Consider the following 18849-nt stretch of genomic DNA (forward strand, 5'->3'; position numbering starts at 1 on the left):
TTCTAAATTAATGTCTCATGCCCCCACAAGGGGGTATGTCGGAGGGAGTCCTTGTAGGAATCGTTACTTCCTACTCTGGTTATTGTTCGCATGCTGGTGGAACCTGGGGCCGCTGTCCTACACACCGAGCCCCTTTCCTGGATACAAACACATAACAGAAGGATGATCTTTTCCTGAAGAGGCTGCAGGGTCCAGAGCACTGCCTTTATTCTATATAAACGTGATAATCACGCCAATCTGCTCTTTCTTCTTGCTTTCAGACAATGGAACATTTGGAAAGGAAAGTGATACAGGGAACAAAAACAGTTCTGTACATCTTCCCAGTGCTTCAGAGTCAGAAGACTGGAGGTAGTTTATTGCCTAGAAATGTCTAGTATCCGGTCAGCTGTTCCTAGGAAATAGCCAGCACCCTCCTATAGTTGTTAAGGTTCAGAAGGGAGCGGCAGCTCTGCTAGGGAGGGGAGCCGGGTTGGGGACCCTGGAAGCTGCTCCCTGCTAATGCACTGGCTGTGTTTGATGGAGATGTAAGAACCACGCTCAGCAGCTCCACAAGAACTCCAGGCCCTAGCTGGGAAAGGTGTTCTCACCATGGCCATGGATCATGCCAGGGTGAGCAGTGGTGCTGAGCATTGACTGGGCTCGTGTGCAGCTGCCAGCCGAGTGGAACACAACTGCAGTTATAGCAGGGAACAGTTCTGGAGGCCTCATAACGGTCTGGCGGATGGAGTTCTCTCTCAGTGACATCCATATCAAAATGTGCCTTTTCACCAGTAAAAAGCTGCTGTTCCTCACTGCCAGCTCTGCTCGTTCCCAGTGGAGGAAGAGACATGTCGCGTGCTTTCCGCTGCCTCCATCAGTCGTAATAAAGATTCTGTGGTCAAGGCTTCCCTGGCAGTGTGGTTGGCACAGCATACTCTGGCTTGCTCGCCCACAGCATCCAGAGCCACCATGGCATCAGTATTAAACACATCTTTCTGCTGAAAAAGAAAGTATATTGAAGCCTGAGGCAGACCCACAGAGAGCAGATCTGTTGAGTAAGAAGGTGCTATTTTTACATAGCTGCTTCTCAGATTGTAAAACAGCCCACACAAAGAGAGACCACACCACGCAAACTAACTCTCATCACTTCATCAGATGGAAACTCAGACAGCAAGGGTCTCGCAATAGCACGTGGTCTTTGAGGCTGCCTGTGGGAGCCGAGGAAGCGGCGCTCAAGCGAGGTGCGGCGCATAGCGTAGATTTGTTATTCTTATGAGGTAGCTGGCAGCCAGAAAGCGGAATGAGACGCTGAGAGTTTACGGTGAAGATGCACTGTTTTATACTGAGCATGTGGATGGAGAGTGTGACAGGGAAGCAGAGCCAGAACTTGCATTTGAGAAACATCTGAGGGCTGCGTTTAGGATAGGGTTATTCTTTACCTCCGTAATGTATCCAGTCCTCCTTTCTCTGCACATCCACATACCTGGGGTCAGTTAGTGCATTCAATCCTGAATCTGTCACATTGCCCAGGAATGCAGCAGTTGCTTTGTAGGGCCTAATACTAGTTACATGATCTCCTACAGCGATTTGGTGGGGCCCTCATGTCAGAGCTCTCTGTCTCTTCCCCTAGTTAATGCAGTTCAGTTCTATGGGGATGGCAGATGCTGTATCTAGTGTGCTACTTCTGGCTTCTTTATTTCCAGAAAGTTTGCTCTGCTCTTCTGTGGGCTGCAGGAGTCAGAAAATCCTTTTGCTGGAATATCAATATTCAGTATCTTTGAAGAGAAAGTGTTGATCCATTTTACCAGTGAAGATGGTCCTCTTGCATTCTGCTCCTTGCCTTTATCCTCAGCATGTTTGGCTCAGGCCACTCCTTGGAGTTGTTGACCTTGAAGGACACAAACACAAATCTTACAGAGTCCTCAGGACTCACTGCATCTTAGTGTCTTATGCAGTAACCTCTCTCTGATCTTTCCTGGAGACATTGGTTCCTCTTACTTCAACACGCAGGGAAGTTAAGCAAAAATATGTTGTTCCAGGGAATCATACTCCCTCTTTCTTCCCTGCTCTGAGCATTTGATGGTAAACCTAGCTTGATGCAGAATGTAGCTCAGCACAACCGGAGCCTGACCTATGATCTGAATCCATGACCACAGATTTACCTGTGAGCAGTGTTGGAAACTGGACAGCAATTGCCAAGTGCCTGTTCAACACTGAAAATGACGGTTCAGTCCCCATCTTTCCTTCTGCAAAGAAGCAAGGAGACTTGCTTTGAAGATCTGGAGTTTGTTAGTAGTCTAATCCCAAATTCTCTTGTTGCATGATCTGGATCATATGCTTTCCTGTACTCCATCCTCTCAAGAATGAACAGAGAAGCTTGTCACAGGTAACGCTTTGTGGTTTCTAATGCTATCTTGGCTGGAACTTATCCATTCCACAATGCTGGAAGTTTCTAATTGCAGGATTGCTGAAAATATCCTAAATCTGTCAGAGCGTTTCAGGTGCTGTGCAATAAGGACTTCAGAAGTCATTTAAAATCACAAACTTGGATGAGTAATTTATTTGCAGAGTGTTTGTATATCTTACTTCTGAAAAAGAACTACAAATCTCTGCAGCTCCCACTTGCGTGCACTGGAGACGTAAGGCAGGAATGTGTTCATGGGCTTTGTCTGCAGCCAGCTTTCCTGTGGCCTCAAGCACAGTATTCCCAGAATGAGTATATTTGTTGTTCTGGCAACATACTTGTTTCTGCTGCTAGGCTCTCGTAGCCGTGATGTGACCTTGTAGCCTCTTGCAGTGTTTAGCAGCAATAGCAAAATAGTCTTGATTTTGTGATCTTCATGGTGGTGTTCTAGGGTAGGAGAATGTAAAAGAGACTTTGCCACGAAGTTCTGATGTGGCCAGCCGCAGTTATTCATGCAGGATGCACCGGGCCTGTAGGTGACTAAGTGGGCGAGGGATGCTGGAGCTGCCGGTATTACGTTAGAATACGTATCTTTGCAATCAGGTGTTCGCAGCAGTGTAGGGGCTCTGGGATGGTACGCTCCCCAAAGGGATAATCGCAGAAATGCTGTTCTGCAGGATACTGGTGGCAGTGTTATTCGGACGGACAAACTCTACAGCAAGTACAGACCCTCGAAGAGGAGAAGTAGCTTCCTCACGTTTTTCTAATTCACATGAGACTGAAGACTGCTGCTTCCGTGTTTGCCTCATGCTTGGGTGCGTGTACCTGTGCCTCTGACAACTTCCTCTTCGGCTACCAGTATGGGTTTTCCCTACGTGAGACCTACACCGCTAGTCCTACTGTGAGCACCCTCAGCAGCCAAAAAAAAAGTCTTTCTAGGTCAGAGAACTTGGTGACTCAAACATGGGGCCATGCCAGAACTAATGACAGTATGATAAGCTGAGCCTGCTACTGCTAATTTTGCCAAATTTGGTGGCTTTTCACTAGGGCCGTGGATCGGGCCCTGAGCCGCTACAAAACTGACTGTTCTTCCCAATAATGCTCTTTAGAGAGCCTCATGGTGCTACGTCGTGGTAGCACCATGAGGTTTATGGCATCCACTTTCTTCTGTTACTCTGAAATGCCACAAACACCACGGAGCTAGAGAGTAAAAGAGCGTAGAGTCAGTTCCCCCACGTCATCGTCGCCTCTGCAGCTTTTACTACTTTCTGCTGTCCACATGACCATTCTCTGGAGCTCAGTCTAGCAGTCCTAGGTCTAAGTCAGTTAAAAATAATCCTTACCAGGATTGCTTACTCTCTGGCATCCGCTTTGGTCTGCAGCGTTATCTGAGAGCGCTGTAGAAGGGAAGGAGCCATGTCGTCTGAGCTGGCCTTGTTTGTCCTAGGGCCTTGCTTGTGGGGTTGGCACTTCGGTGCCTGTCCACCTCAGCAGTGTCCAATTTCCAGGTGATTACAGAGGGAGCCTGGCATTGACAAGGTATCTGTTTTCAGTTACTAATTTAGCTGAGATGAATTCCACTCTTAGTCCTTATCTGCAGCTGATGCTGTTCGCTAAGAAGTGAGCTGTGATTTATGTGGGAACTTTGTGCTTCCCCCCTGTCCCACTGTGGAGCTGTGCAGTTCCTGGTAGTGCCAGGAGCCGTGCAGGGATGTGCGCAGGTCAGGATGCAGTGGGAAGGGTTGTTCCCCCAGGTAAATGGAAGCAGCTTTAGTTCCCTGCATTGTAACTAGAAATTGCATTTCCTGATGAACGAATGAGGTTTTCCCCATTGCCAATCCAGATGTGAAGGTTTTCTCTGGCCAGCAGTGGTCTCTGAAATTTTTCCCCCAAACCAGGTTCTTGCAGTAGAGGTTTGTTACCTTTTCTTTGTCATATATCAGCTACTAGGATGTGACAAGCAGAGGTGATCCTTCTGTTTGGTCTGAAGAAAGGGTCCAGAGCTGCTTACTGCACAGGCAGAGCTGCACTGAGATCCCTGCCAGCCCATGGTGGTTGGTGGTTACCTAGCACCATAGCCACAAAATCTAAATGGTTTGCAAAAGTCCTAGGGCTCATAAGAAATTCACTGTGTCTCATTCATCTGAGTTGTTCACCCTCAGGCCTCTCAATTGGAAGAGTCCGAGCAACGTAAGTTCAAGCCCAGGGACTAAACAGAGAGAGGGAAAGAGAATCACTTAAGTGTTGTATCAGTACATCTGAGCTCACTGGCAGCCGGAGCTGGCATCTGCGCAAAGAGCCATGAATCCCAGCTCCGCTTTCCTGCTCAGATTATAGGAGGGTTGCGTTCCTTGGGTTGACAAAGTCCCCTTAGCAGCCTAGAACCTGGGAGGAACTTCTCAGCGTTGATCGTCCGTGCTTGTCTTTCTTTTACGCAGGAATGAACTCAATGACCATCTGGATACCATTGATTCCAACCTGGACAACCTTCAGACGATGTTGACCACACACGGCTTCAGCGTAGACACAAGCGCACTATTAGATGTGAGTATCGCCTCCCTCCTGCCTGTCCTTCCAGGAGCTGGGCCCCAGCTGCGTCTTGCAGTACCATGTGCATGTGGCTTGCAATGGCAGATGGACCACGGTAGCATCAACCATGAATTTCCACAGCACGTCTGGGTTTGCTTTCCTTCCCTACACTAATCATTCTTTCCTTTGGCAGCTGTTTAGCCCTTCAATGACGGTTACAGACATGAACCTTCCCGACCTGGACAGCAGCCTTGCCAGTGTGAGTAGCTGTTAAAAATCCCTCCATGCACACACAGCTGCCAGAATGAAGTGTGTCCTGCTGTTCTGCAGCAACCTCTCCATGTGATTAAAGGAAGGCTCTGACAGGCTCTGAAGAGTGTCCAGGCCAGCCCAGCCTGAAGGGAGGGAATGGGGGAGAGAGCAGGAACGCGGAGCCCTGCGAGGGCTTGGGGAGCCACCGGGGGGAAATAATTCAATTAGCACCGCGGCTTTCTCTGAGCAGCTCATACGGAGAACAGGGCTACTTCATCATTCCTACTCAGTTAATTAGGTGCTGAGACTTCCATCTCTCATGTGAGCTCTGCCCCCTGAGCGTGGAATTGCACTGAAGCCTATAGAGCTGCATGTGGTTTCCATAAACTCTGCTTTTGACTTTCTTAAATCGTCAAGAGGTTTTCTCAAGGCGAACTCCGTCATGTGCTGTATTATTTATTTTATTTACTTGCATATCATCAGCACTGAATACCGTTTAAGGAACTAATACAGGCTCTCTCTGCAAGAGCCAGTGTTGCCTGATAAAATGTTTTTTTCATCAGATAATGATCATTAGTCAAATACAGCATTTCACGGCTGCATTGAGAAAGCATTGGAGCAGTAGGGTCGAATTTACGGTCAAAAACGGAGAGTCCCAGACCTTCAGAGTAGCCAGTAGCCTGATGCCTGCAGTGCTCCTGGGCTGAGGCAGAGCCAAGTCCGTTTTCCTGCCCTGATGCAGACCAGTAACTTGAGCCTCGGTGTTCTGCCAGCTGGGTGCGTGCTCCAGCTGTGGGGCAACACATTGATATTTGCACAAAATGCAGCAACTCCTTGAGGAAAAACTGAGAGGGAGACCAAGATAAACAAAAGCTTGGATGTTAGGCTAATTGCTATGAGCGCAGGGGAATGAATCAGGTCCAAATCAGACAGAACAGGGGACTCCTTTTCCATTTGATACACTGAGCATGAGTCTCTCAGCTAGTCTCTAACCCCTTCTCTCCCTCTCTCTTTTCCTTTTTTCTTTTTTTAATCTGAAAAGAACACAAAGGGATCTTGTTTTTTCCCCGGTGCAGAACAGGAAACATCTTGAAAGCTTCTGTGAAACAGGAAAGCCCAACTTTAGTCTCTTTGTTGAGGACCTTGTGGGCCCACAGGTGATTCAAAGCATGCTCCTGGGGTGGCTGGGAAGAAGGTGTTAATGTTGATATCACGGAGCAGAGAAAGCAGGGATAGCACCTCTCTAATCTCCCTTTCTAAAATATACCTTTGGAGTCCTTGTAACTTTTCCCCCGTGAGCTCTTCAGGATAGACCTTCCCCTGCCCCGGAGTGTTTCTGGGATGTTTGGTAAAACACAAAAGAGGACTTGCGGTTAATAATTCTGCAGTGTCTCTAGTGCTTGTCACTTGCTGGACATTTTCCTTACTTTTTTACTTCTTCCTGCTGCCCAGTGGTGCAATGTAGACACCTGATGCCTAGCCAAGAACCAAGTTCTTTGGATATTTGTAGGAAAAAAGTGGGGGAGGGAGTGCAAAGGTGCAGAGTACTGTTTTACACATATGCAGACAAATATCTACCCTGTAAGTTGTTTAACCAAGTTTCCTACAGACTCAAGACTCTACTACAGCAGCTGCTAGGTAGAGCCAGAGACCGGGGTTGGCCCTGGCTCCGCAGGGAGAACAGGACAAGGGATTAGTGGGATTTGGGAGAAGAACACGAGCAGTGAAGATTCAATAGTTCAGAAATGAATTACTTCATTTGGGGATTCTCCCAGCTTTGAGCTGATAGTTACACCGTAGAAAATCTGGAAGTATGATTTACTGAAGGAGTCCTAACTGGAGTCCGCTGTGATTCACAGCTTACCTCTTGGGCTCACGTAGGGTTTGGAGCAAGGTCACTTCTATACGCATTTGCCTCTTCTTCTGCATCACGTTGAGAGGGGTGTTTTATCGGGCTGTGTCTTCGCCCAGCCTTTGCGCTATTCACATCCCCAAGCTGGGCGCTGCTGGTTAAGCTGCAGGGTTCCTAAGCTGTGGACAGATGGTCTGTGAAGACCTGGGTGTCCACAAGCGGTCTGCTTAGTACCAGTTGCTAAGCAGTAAAATCAATGCTAAATATACATTTAAATACTGGCTCAGGTAACTTTTCCGTGAAATCAGTTGCTGTAGCAGCCACAAGGTTATTAGGTGATTGTAAGTCCGGAGAGGAAAGTGGTCCCACGAGGGAGCCTCCGTGAAAGCGTTGTCCCCACAGCGGCCCGGGTGAAGAAGAGTCCTGATCTCAGCTCAGCCGCCTGCCCAGGCCCGGCGCTAGCGGACTCAGCGCAGCGCTTCCCGGGTGGCAGCGTTTCCCTCGTGGCCTTGGCAGTTAGCGGAGCTGCTCGCGGGGCAGAGCGGTTTCTCCCACTTCCAGCTTTTTACCCCCCTTTATTTTAGCACTCACTCCTTGCCCTTTCCAGCGCGGTCTTGCCTGTTGGGCAGAGGTGCGAAACAAGGTCGTGTCCTTAGTTGGCCACCCTAAGTCGCTCTGACAACTTGCCAGCGTGTGCAGCAGCTCTCTCCTATGCTTCTACTAGCAATAAGTCTTTCAATAAAACAGGGCTCTTTACAGATGTCTCCTGAAGGCTCCCCTGGGATCCCCTAGATCCCAAGATGCAGGATGGCTTCGTGCTGTGATCAAAGGCAACATTGCAAGATAAGAACCTTTGCGTATAGCAGAGATGATCTGTGAAACCACATATGGCCCCTAGAGTTGTGGGTTGTAAAACTGCTCGTAGCAGTCACGTTTGCGACCTGGCCGCTGGAGCACGCTGAGCAGACTGCGTCTGGATCTGTCGTAGGTCACTGACAACCTTGAGTCGTGGATGTTTTTAAACCTCTGAGGATGTCTCTCTCTGAGCAGTGAGGCTTCAGGATTGTGAACCACTGCTTTCTTTGTGCGATTTGCGTTGGCTCAGTCCCGAGGTGGGCTCAGAGAGAACCATTCTCTCCATTTGCATGGTCCCACACACCTTGGACCCCTGCAATGCACTTACCAACCCAACTTTTCTCCCTGCAGATTCAGGATCTCCTTTCATCCCAGGAACAGCAGAAACCTACTGAGACAGAGGCCAGCACAGCGGACACAGGTACAAGGCGGCTGTCTCGGTATTTAGTGACCCAATAGCACAAGAATCGGGGCTGTGGCAAAATCATTTGGGCTGCTCCCAAAATACATATTTTGGGAAATACGTGGAATTGCACATGTTGTCACAGTGCTGCTCTTTATTCTTGGTGGCATCCCCAACACCTACCCATGGGCTCCGATACGTCTCACAGCCCGGTCAGGGCATGTTCCCTGTGCTTCGCTGTGTCCGTGTAGGCACATTAAGGCCATCGGTCACTCACTGGTGCCTCTCCAGTCTAGAGAGAGCACGTTCCAGAGAATGGGCTGGAAGCGAGGCCTTGCTACAGCCTAATGCTTGTTCTCGGCTGGTTTGCCAGAGGGCCTTTCCCGAGTCCCGGTATCTCATCGGTTAAGCGGTGAGGACTCTGCGCTGCTCCTTGCGAGTGGGGAGGAAGCAGTTGGTGTGGGCAGTTGCTTTGCAAGAGTGAAACCTTGTAGCCGTCGCTCTTGGGCTCAGCTTTCAGCTAGCAGCAAGCCCTCCTGGCCAGCCCCTTGCCCCTCTTTCCGAAAGGCGCTACCCTCGTGCAAACTCTCTCTTTGCAGGGAAGCAGCTGGTGCACTACACCGCCCAGCCCCTCTTCCTGGTGGACTCGAGCGCTGTCGACATGGGGAGCGGAGACCTGCCAATATTCTTTGAGCTGGGGGAAGGGCCATATTTCACGGATGGAGACGAGTACTCAGAAGATCCCACCATCTCTCTCTTGTCAGGGACTGAGCAGTCCAAGCCCAAGGACCCTGCGGTATCCTAAGGCTGAAAGCAGGGCGAAAGAGAGAGCGAATACGCACTAAAGGGAAATCCAGCCGTCAGCCTCCTTGCTTTGCACAGACATTGAAAGCTCTAAACACCCTCTGGTTCATGTTTGCTTCCCCCGGCACTGTGAGGATTTCATTTGTGTGTGTGCTTAATGAGGTGTTTTGAAATCTGCTTTAGATTCTAGCCACCCAGCGCTCCTCCAGTTCGGCAGTCGTTGGGGGCCGAGCGGTGCAAGAGACCCCCGTCGTGCGGTTGTCACCTGCCCTGCCGTAGAGGTTGGACACGCACCGTGGCTTCAGTGAGCAGGCGGGAGAACCTGGGTGGTCACCGAACAGCTAGCCACTACGTGACGCTTGTGTTTCGTTCCGCGCACCCCTGCCGAGGGCGGCAGCCGGGCCCCGCGCGAGCCGCTGCCGTCGCCGCGGGCTGGGGCAGGGCGGCGGGCGGCGGGGCGCCTCCTCGCTCCCGGGAAGCGGGGCGCCCGCTGCGTGCGTAGAAGGGGCTGCTTTTCCGAGGAAGGGAATTCCTCCTCCGCCCCTGTCCCCTTCCCTCCTTGCCCCGGAGAGGTGGATGCGATGGTTTTTAAAGAGAAATAAAAGTTTGCCAATCTGGCGCCGGTGGGTTGGATCCCTTTGTGGTCTCTGCCTTGCGGTCTGATCCCGGAGGGTCTCCGTGTGTGCGTGTGCCCCGGGCACCCAGGGCTCCCCAAGCCCAGCTTTATCTTCTCTTTTTATTTTCTCTTGCTCTGTGTGTTTCTTTTTATTTGTTTCTTTGGTTTTGTTTTTCTTTTGCTTAGCAGTAAAAATTTGTACATTTACACTTCAGATTGTTAATAGTAAAAACTGTATTTTGAATTTTTACATGAGAGAAGAAGAACCCACTTCTATCTATATATATATAAATATCTCTCTATATATATACATACAAATATATATAAAACAAATGGTCTGTCCCCTGGTGGCTTTTCTCTGGTTGAAAGCTTTCTTTTTGTCATCTCTTCGGGAAGCGGATGGGCTAAAGGCCCAGGAATCGCCCTTCCCGCCCTCGGACCCGCTGTCCCGCGCTGTGCGGAGCCAGTGCCGCGTGCCTGCAGCGGAGCCTGGCCGCCGGGCTCCCTGGAGCGTCTCGGCAGCCGGGACTCACGGCCAGGGAGGGATCCGGTCCGTGGTGCTGCGTCCTTGCCCAAGCCCCGGGCTGTGCTCGGGCTGTTTCGCGGGGTGTTTCTGCTGCCGAGCTCGCAGGGAGGAGGCTGCCGCGGGCCCGTGCCGGCCTGGATTTGACGCTGGATGGGCTCTGCGTGGTGGAGCCGGCGCTCCTGCCCCGAGCTGGTGCCGGCGCCGGGTCTCCCCGCAGCTGCCCTCTGCCCCGGCAGCTCGGAGCCGTCGCTGGCTGCGTCCCTCCGCGAAGAGACGGGACACCGGTGCCGCTCGCACCCCCCGAATCCGCCGTCGGGACCTGCCGGGGGCCGAGCTCCTGCCGCCGGAGCGGAGCTGAGCTCCCTGCCCCATCTCCTCGCCGGGCGCCCCCAGCCCCTTCCTTTCCCGAGGCCGCCCGCATCCCTGGGGCTCGGTCCCCGTAACTGCTGCCGGACATTCGCCCTTTCTCCCTCCTCTCCGTCGCTGCTTGAAATCCTTCCGTTTCTGACTCCCCCCGGTTTCTGCTTTGCTCTTGGTCTGTTGGCTCTTTTTCCCAAGGTTTCCCACCCCACAGGTCCGCACTTGTCACCTACGTGGAAAGTCTCTTCTTCCAGAGCTGGGTTTATCTGCCGGAAGCAAGAGCGGCGCCAGCAGCTGGAATTACTCCGGGAAGAGGAGGATGGTGGGGCTGAGGTGAGGAAAGGTGCGTGTGCGCGTCCACGAACTCGGGTTATTTGCCACGCTCCCCCGGGAAGGATCCCACCCGCCGGAGGCCCTGGGAGCCCTCGGCTCCAGCTGGGCTTCCCGAGGAGACGGTTTGCATGGGCGCCCCGTCCCTGTGCTCCTCCGGCGGTGGCGGCGGCACGCGGGATTGTCCCGGTTCAGGCGAATTTGAGACGGGTGGAAAGCTCGGTTCCCGCAGGGGCCGCGAGAAGGGGCTGCAGGGGCGGCAGGGACAGCTCGTCCCGGGGACGCCGGCACCGCGGGAGCGCCGGCACCGCGGGAATGCTGCTCCACTCGCTCTGCTGCCCGCCGGGCTGTGCCTCGGGGAAGAGGCTCCGGAAAGGCGCGGGGGAACGCGGCGCGTGGCCGTGCCGTGCCATGGGACGCCCCCGCGTCCAGCCTGGCTGCGCCCCGAGACGGCAGCAGCCGCTCGCCCCGGCGGGAAGCCGCCCCGCTGCGATCCGTCGTGGCTGCGCCCCGGCGCACTGGGAGCATCCCATCAACTCGCTGCGCTCGGGCCTTTGATAGAGGGAAAGTCCCATAAAGCCGCTGCACTCGGGCGTTTGAAATACAGGATCACGGCTGGGCGGCAGCGACGGCGCTGCCAGGCCGCTCCGTGAGCTTCCCGCGGGGATTTCCCCGGAGCAGCCTCCCGCGGGGCCTGGGAAGCACTCGGGACCGTGGCGGGTCTCGGTGCTTCCCGGAGCCTGGTGAAGGCAGCGGCACCGTGGGAGCTTCCCAGGGCCGGTGCCGCGCTCATCCCGTCCCCCGCGGGGCGCCGGGATCCCCCCCGTCGCGAGCGGCTCTGGTTTCCCGGAGCTGAAAATCCCCCTGGGAGAAAATCCCCCCTGGCCTAGGGGCTGCCCAAGTCTGAAAGGAGCGCGGGGCGGGAAGGAGCCACCCAGGGGCTCCGGAGCCGGGTCCAGGTGGGAGCCGGAACCTCGGAAACGCAGAGCTGCCAAAGCTTTTGTGGAACTCGCATCCCAAAAAATGGGGGGAAAAAAACCTTGTGGGGGCGGCCCGAGGGCAGGAGCTGGCGTGGGCCGGGAAATAACCCGGGAGCGGGGAAGCGCGGGGGCGCGAGGGCAGAGCCGTCGCCCCCAAGACCCTGCTGGGACCCGGCACGCGGCTCCGGCACGCGGCAGCTGCCGAGGGAGAGGAGCGAGGAAGCGGGAAGCAGGCGGCGACGGTTCCCCAGGTGCCTCGGTCCGTGCGGCACCGCAGCAGCTCAGCAGCCCCCGACGCGTTTTTCCTTTCCCCCCCCCAAATTTCCTCCCGGTCGCTCTTTGAACCCCCCTCCCTCGCTTTCGGCCTCCCGAGCCGGCGGCAGGGCAGGCGCAGCCGAGCGCCGGGAGGCCACGGGGATGGGCTCGGGCGCGCTGCCGCCGGGGCCGTCCCGGCTCCGGCCACGACACCAGGCGGCTGCTGCAGGGAGCTTTATTGGGGGAGGCGATACAGGGGGCCCCGGCAGCCCCCCCGGCGGAGCCCCGGCGGCGCGGAGGGGTCCGGCCCGCTCCGGCCCTGGCGCTGGGGGGCGCCGGGGGGGCGCCGGGGCTCCGCGGGGGGCCGGGGCTGGCGGGGAACCGGCGGGAAGCGGCGCGGTCCGGGGGGCGTCTCCGGGTGGCCTCGGCCGTCTCATATCCCTGCGGGAACGGCGGCGTCAGCGGGGGGCTCCGGCCGGGATCCGGGTCCCAGCTGCCCCCCCCCCCCCCATGGTCACCTTGGGATGCCAGGGCCTCCTCCGAGTCCAGGTCGCGGTCGGCACCTGGGGGCGAGCGGAGGCGCCGTGGGAGGGGGCACGGACACGGCCCACCCGCGGTGCCCCCCCCCCCGGCTAATGGGGCTAATTGGGCATCCTCGGCCAATGGGACCCCCCCAGCTACCAGGGCACCCCCAGTTAATGGGACCCCCCCCAGGTAATAGGACCCCCCCCAGGTAATGGGGCTCCCCCAGCTAATGGGCCCCCCCCCCGCCAATGCCCTTCTGCAACTAATGGAGCCCCCCCAATTAATGGAGCCCCCCGAAGCCAATTGGCCCCCCCAAGCCAACGGGGATCCCCCCCAGCTCCCAGCACCCCCCCAGCCAATGGGCCCCCCCCCAACTAATGGAGCCCCCCAAGCCAGTGGGGATCCCCCCAGCTCCCGGTGCCACCCCACCAATGGGCCCCCCCCCAGCTCGCGGCCCCCCGGCCCCGGGGGGGGGGCACGCGGCTGGCACAGCGTCGCCATCCCGGGGGCCCCCGGCAGAGCCCGGCCGAGCCCAGATGCCCCACGCTGCTGCAGCGGGGTCCCGGGGTCCCGGGGGTGCCCGGCCCCCCCCGGGTGCCGGGGCAGACGCGGCCCCGTCCTCACCCTCCTCCGACTCCTCGGACCGGGCCGGACCATCCACGACGGGGCCTGCGGGAGCGGCGGGAAGCGGCACGTGGGGGTCAGCCCGGGACGGGGGGCCGTGGCGCCCCCGAGCCGCTCCGACCCCACCGCCGCCGCCGCCGCTGCCACGGCACCTACCGCCCTGGGCTGCGCCGGCGAGGGCGTCCGCACTGAACGAGCCGCTGTGCAGGGCGTCCAGGCTGGAGGAGTCGCTGCTCGGCGCCTCCCGGCTCGCGTCGGCCGCCAGCTCGGATCGCTCGGCGCCCTCGAAGCTCACGGCGGTGAGAGCTGCGGGGAGAGCGGAGCGCCGCCGGGACGCGCCCGCACGGCCGGCACGCGGGGTTGTGCCACGCAGCGTCGTGCAAGTGGGGTTGTGCGTGCGGGGCTCTGCGTGGGGCTGTGCGCGCGGGGATGTGCGCACTGGGCAGGGGCATGTGTGCACGTGTCGGTGCCTGGGTGCAGTGCACGGGGTTGTGCACGTGGCTGGGGTCCGTGTGTACGTGGCCAGGATCCAGATGCATGTGGCCGGGGTTGGTGCACACCAGGCAGGGTCTGTGTGCATGTGGCCGGGGTTGGTGCACACCGGGCCAGGTCCATGTGCACGTGGCCGGGGTCTGTGTGCACGTGGCTGGGGTCTGTGTGCATGTGGCCAGGGTCAGTGCACACCGGGCCAGGTCTGTGTGCATATGGCCAGGGTCCGTGCACACCAGGCCAGGTCTGTGTGCACGTGGCCGGGGTCCGTGTGCACGTGGCCGGGGTCTGTGCATGCCAGGCCAGGTCTGTGTGCATGTGGCCGGGGTCAGTGCACACCGGGCCAGGTCTGTGTGCATGTGGCCGGGGTCCGTGTGCACGTGGCCGGGGTCTGGGCATGCCAGGCCAGGTCTGTGTGCATGTGGCCGGGGTCAGTGCACACCGGGCCAGGTCCGTGTGCACGTGGCCGGGGTCCATGTGCATGTGGCCAGGGTCTGTGTGCACGTGGCCGGGGTCTGTGTGCATGTGGCCAGGGTCCGGGTGCACGTGGCCGGGGTCGGTGCATGCCAGGCCAGGTCCGTGTGCATGTGGCCGGGGTCGGTGCACATTGGGCCGGGCCCACGCACCCCGTGCAGCCCCAGCTTGGGCCCCCGGCCCCCCACCGCGCCCCCCACCGTCAGCCCCTACCTTTGCCAGGGCGCTGCGCCGCAGTGGTGAGATCACCTGCGGGATGGAGGAGAGCAGCGTCGGGGGGAGCCGGGGCAGCGACCCCACCGCCACCGCTGCCCTGTGGGGTCCGGCCACCCGCGACCGCGGCCGCTCGCCGCTCATCGACGGCTCCCGCGCCGCCGCCGCCGCGCGCCCGCGCTGCTGCTCACTCTCTCCGGAGGCCTCCAGCTTGGCAGGGCTGATGGGCTCTGCAAGAGACGGCAGCGGGAGGTGAGCCCGGCCAGCCCGGCGGGGAAACCGAGGCACGGCGGGGAAACCGAGGCACGGCGGGGAAACCGAGGCACAGGGGGGAAACCGAGGCACGGAGGGGAAACCGAGGCACAGGGGGGAAACCGAGGCACGGGGGGGGCTCCGTCCCCTACCTTGCGTCTGTCCCTCCGCAGAAAAGGTGGCGTCCAGGGTGCTCGTGGGCTCTGCGGGGACACGGAGGGGCTGGCGCCGGCGGCGGGGGCCGGGGGCGGCGGGGGGTCCCCAGGACAGGGCCCCCCCCGTGCCGAGCCCCCGCCGGGGCCCCAAGGTGGAGCCCCCCCCCGCGCCTCCCCCAGCCCCCTTACCGTCGGCGGCCGCGAGGGCCAGGAGCAGGACGGCCGCGGCCAGCGCCAGGGCCCTGTGGAGCACACGTGGCGTTTGGGGACCCGGCGTCCCCCGTCCCCCGTCCCCGTCCCCCCCCCTGCAGCTCGGGGTCCCCGTCCCCACGCCGCAGCCCTCCCCGTCCTCGGTGGCCCCCGCGGCTTGGGCGCATCCTGGCCTCGTCCTGGTGCCGGAGCTGCCCTGGGGGGGGGGAGCTGCAGGGTGCACGGAGGGTGCCGGGGTGGGGGGGACCCTAAGGGGGGGGACCCGCAGTGCCGGGGGCCCCCGCAGTGGTGGCAGAGCCCGCGGGAGCGCCGCGTGCCAGCAGCCCCACCGTGTGCCGCGGGGGCCTTGCCGTGGGCCGGGGGGGTCCCCGCCGTGGGCCGGGGGGTGCTGCCCTTCACCGGGGGGTCTGGCCTTGCACCGGGGGGGGGTCCCACTGTGCACCGGGGGGGTCTGGCCTTGCACCGGGGGGGGGGTCCCGCTGTGCAGCAGGAGGGTCCTGCTATACACCAGGGGGGGTCTGGCCATGCACGGGGTGGGGGGGGTCCTGCTGTGCACTGGGGGGGGGTTGGCCTTGCACCGGGGGGGTCCTGCTGTGCCCTGGGGGGGGTCAGACCATGCACTGGAGGGGTTGCACTGGGTGCTGGAGGGGTCCCGCTGGGTGCCGGGGGGGTGCTGCCCTGCACCGGGGGGGTCTGGCCTTGCAACAGGGGGGTCTGACCATGCAGGGGGGGGTCCCGCTGTGCACCGGGGGGGTCTGACCATGCACCGGGGGGGTCCGGTCATGCACCGGGGGGGGTCACACCGGGTGCTGGCAGGATCCCACTGGACGCCAGGGCACCTGCAGCGGGGCCGGTGCTGCTGTGACCCAGCAGATTTCCCTTCCCGGGCCCGGCGCGCTCCGGAGGCCCCGGGGCGCACTCACCTGCGCAGCATCGCGGCGTCGCCGGGGGTGTCTCCGCGGGGGCCGGGGGACGCGCGCGGTGCCAGAGCCACCTGCGCCGGCAGCGCCCGGGGCCGTTATAACTGCATGGCCCTGGGGAGGAGCCAAGTGGCTCCGGGCCAGCCAATCCGCGCCGGCACCGCGGCACTGCGGCTCTGCACCGGCTGCACCGCCGGCACCGCTGCAGGCACCGTCGGGCCCGGCATCCTCAGGCCCGGCTGCCGGCATCGCTGCGGGGGCTGCCGGGCCCGGCGTCCGCAGCGCCGACTGCTTGCGTCCGTGCGTGCACCGTCAGCATCCATGCAGGCACCACCAGGGTCCATGCAGGCACCACCAGCACCCATGCAGGGACCACTGCTGTCCATGCACTGACCGCCAACATCCATGCAGGCGCCACCAGTGTCCATGCAGGCACCACCAGTGCCCATGCAGGGACCACCAGTGGACATGCATGGACCACTAGCACCCATGAAGGGACCACTAGTGTCCATGCAGAGACCACCAGTGGACATGCACAGACCACTAGTGCCCATGCAGGGACCACTAGTGTTCATGCAGGCACCACCAGCACCCATGCAAGGACCGCTAGTGTCCATGCAGTGACCCCCAGCGTCCATGCACGAACCACTAGCATCCATGCATGGACCATCAGTGTCCATCCAGGGACCACCAGTGTCCATGCACAGACCACTAGCATCCATGCATGGACCATCAGCGTCCATCCAGGGACCACCAGTGTCCATGCAGGTGCCACTAGCATCCATGCAGGGGCCACCAGTGTCTATGCAGGGGCCACCAGCACCCATGCAGGGACCACTAATGTCCATGCAGGCACCACCAGCACCCATGCAAGGACCGCTAGTGTCCATGCACTGACCCCCAGTGTCCATGCACAGACCACTAGCATCCATGCATGGACCACCAGTGTCCATCCAGGGACCACTAATGTCCATGCAGGCACCACCAGCACCCATGCAAGGACCGCTAGTATCCATGCACTGACCCCCAGCATCCATGCAGGGACCACCAGTGTCCATGCAGGTGCCACCAGCATCCATGCAGGGACCCCCAACACCCATGCAAGGACCACCAGCATCCACGCACGGACCCCTAGCATCCAGGCAGGGACCACTAGCGTCCACGCATGGAGCCCCAACATCCATGCAGGGACCCCCCAGCATCCACGCACAGCGCACCAGCGTCCGTGTGGGGACCGCCAGGGCCGTGCCGCGTGCCAGGGTGCAGGACACGTCCAGCCCCAGCACGGGGCACCCCGGGACGCGGGTGCCGGCACGGCACCGCCGCAGCCCGCACCGCAGCCCCAGCCCCTTCTCCCCGGGGCTGCCCCATTCCCGGCCCCGGGCCGGGCCCCTCCGTGCCCAGCTCCGAGGGGTGGGGGCTGGTGCTGAGCCCCCCCCTTGCACCGGCCCGAACAAGGGGCCCTTTATGGCCGGCGCAGCTCAATGCACCTTTGTTCGCGGCGCGCCGGGATTAAAGGGTCCGCGGGATAGGGGGGGGATTGGGAAGGGGGGGGGGTCAGCGCCCGGCTCCGGTTGCAGGGACGCGCGTGGGGCACGCGGCGCCCGTGGGAGCGGAGCCCGGCCAGCTGCGGGGCGGCCCGGATCGGGGCGCCCTGGTACGGAAGCGCCCGGGCTGCCGCCGCCGCACAAAGCGCCTTTATCCCGGGCGGCTCCGCGTGGTGCCGGACCGTCCGGCCGCGTGGCCTCCGGCTCCGTGCCGCGGGGTGCAGCCCGCCCCGGTGCGGGGGCTGCGGGACGGGGGGGTCCTGGGGGTGTTGCGGCCCCCGGGCCCGGACATTCCCATGGGAAGAAGGGGCCTCCACGGCGGCGGCGGCGGCGCCCCGTCAATGCGCCTTTGTTCGCCCGCGGCGCCTCGGGGATCAAAGCCGCAGCCGCGCCCCACCGCGGCGCCCGCCGGGCCGGGGGCGACGGGGCGGCCGGACCCACGTCCAGACCCACACCCACACCCACGCCCCGTGGGGCAGCTGGACCCACACCCAGACCCAGATCCTGACCCAATGGGGCGGCTGGACCCCGACCCAGACCCACACCCCGACCCCACGGGGTGGCCAGACCCATACCCAGACCTAGATCCCGACCCCATGGGGTGGCCGGACCCACACCCAGACCCACACCCAAATCCTGTGGGGCGGCTGGACCCCGACCCAGACCCAGACCCCAACCCTGACCCCATGGGGCGGCTGGACCCCAACCCAGACCCAGACCCCGACCCCATGGAGTGGCCGGACCCACACCCAGACCCACACCCACACCCAGACCCCATGGGGCAGCCGGACCCACACCCAGACCCCGACCCCAACCCCGACCCCATGGGGTGGCCAGACCCCAACCCAGACCCTGACCCTGACCCCATGGGGTGTCCGGACCCAGACCCAGACCCCGACCCCATGGGGTGGCCGGACCCCAACCCAGACCCTGACCCTGACCCCATGGGGTGTCCGGACCCAGACCCAGACCCCGACCCCATGGGGTGGCCGGACCCCAACCCAGACCCAGACCCTGATCCCATGGGGTGTCCGGACCCAGACCCAGACCCAGACCCCGACTCCAACCCTGATCCCATGGGGCGGCCGGACCCCAACCCAGACCCAGGCCCCGACCCCGTGGGGTGGCCGGACCCCGACCCCAACCCTGACCCTGATCCCATGGGGCAGCCGGACCCAGACCCAGACCCAGACCCAGACCCAGACCCCAACTGCATGGTGTGGCCAGACCCCCACCCAGACCCCATGGGACAGCCAGACCCCAACCCCGACCCAGACCCACACCCAGACCCCATG

At 60.4% G+C, this 18849-nt stretch overlaps 1 protein-coding gene and 1 long non-coding RNA gene across 6 annotated transcripts in view; one reads left to right on the top strand and one right to left on the bottom strand.

The window, feature by feature from the left end:
- The window catches only part of HSF1 (heat shock transcription factor 1), a 71958-nt gene extending 61972 nt beyond the window's left edge, over positions 1-9986 (top strand). For 2 of the 5 annotated variants that reach the window (XM_067290065.1, XM_067290066.1), the window contains 4 exons: positions 4822-4927; positions 5106-5171; positions 8223-8292; positions 8874-9350. In XM_067290065.1, the coding sequence (XP_067146166.1) occupies positions 4822-4927; positions 5106-5171; positions 8223-8292; positions 8874-9079 (448 nt within the window). In that variant the 3' untranslated portion in view covers positions 9080-9350. Of the gene's footprint in view, positions 1-3060; positions 3199-4821; positions 4928-5105; positions 5172-8222; positions 8293-8873 lie in introns of all 5 variants that reach the window. The other 3 variants (XM_067290064.1, XM_067290062.1, XM_067290063.1) reach the window with 3 other exon arrangements.
- Positions 9987-12662: 2676 nt separating this feature from the next.
- Positions 12663-14534, bottom strand: LOC136991247 (uncharacterized). The gene is made up of 4 exons (XR_010883263.1): positions 14471-14534; positions 13451-13600; positions 13295-13339; positions 12663-12708 (listed from the first exon to the last, which is right to left on the bottom strand). It is a non-coding gene; the product is annotated as an uncharacterized lncRNA (long non-coding RNA).
- Between the last annotated feature and the right edge of the window lie 4315 nt (positions 14535-18849).

Source organism: Apteryx mantelli, chromosome 2 (genome assembly GCF_036417845.1).
Source record: "Apteryx mantelli isolate bAptMan1 chromosome 2, bAptMan1.hap1, whole genome shotgun sequence".
Taxonomy (NCBI): Eukaryota; Metazoa; Chordata; class Aves; order Apterygiformes; family Apterygidae; genus Apteryx; species Apteryx mantelli.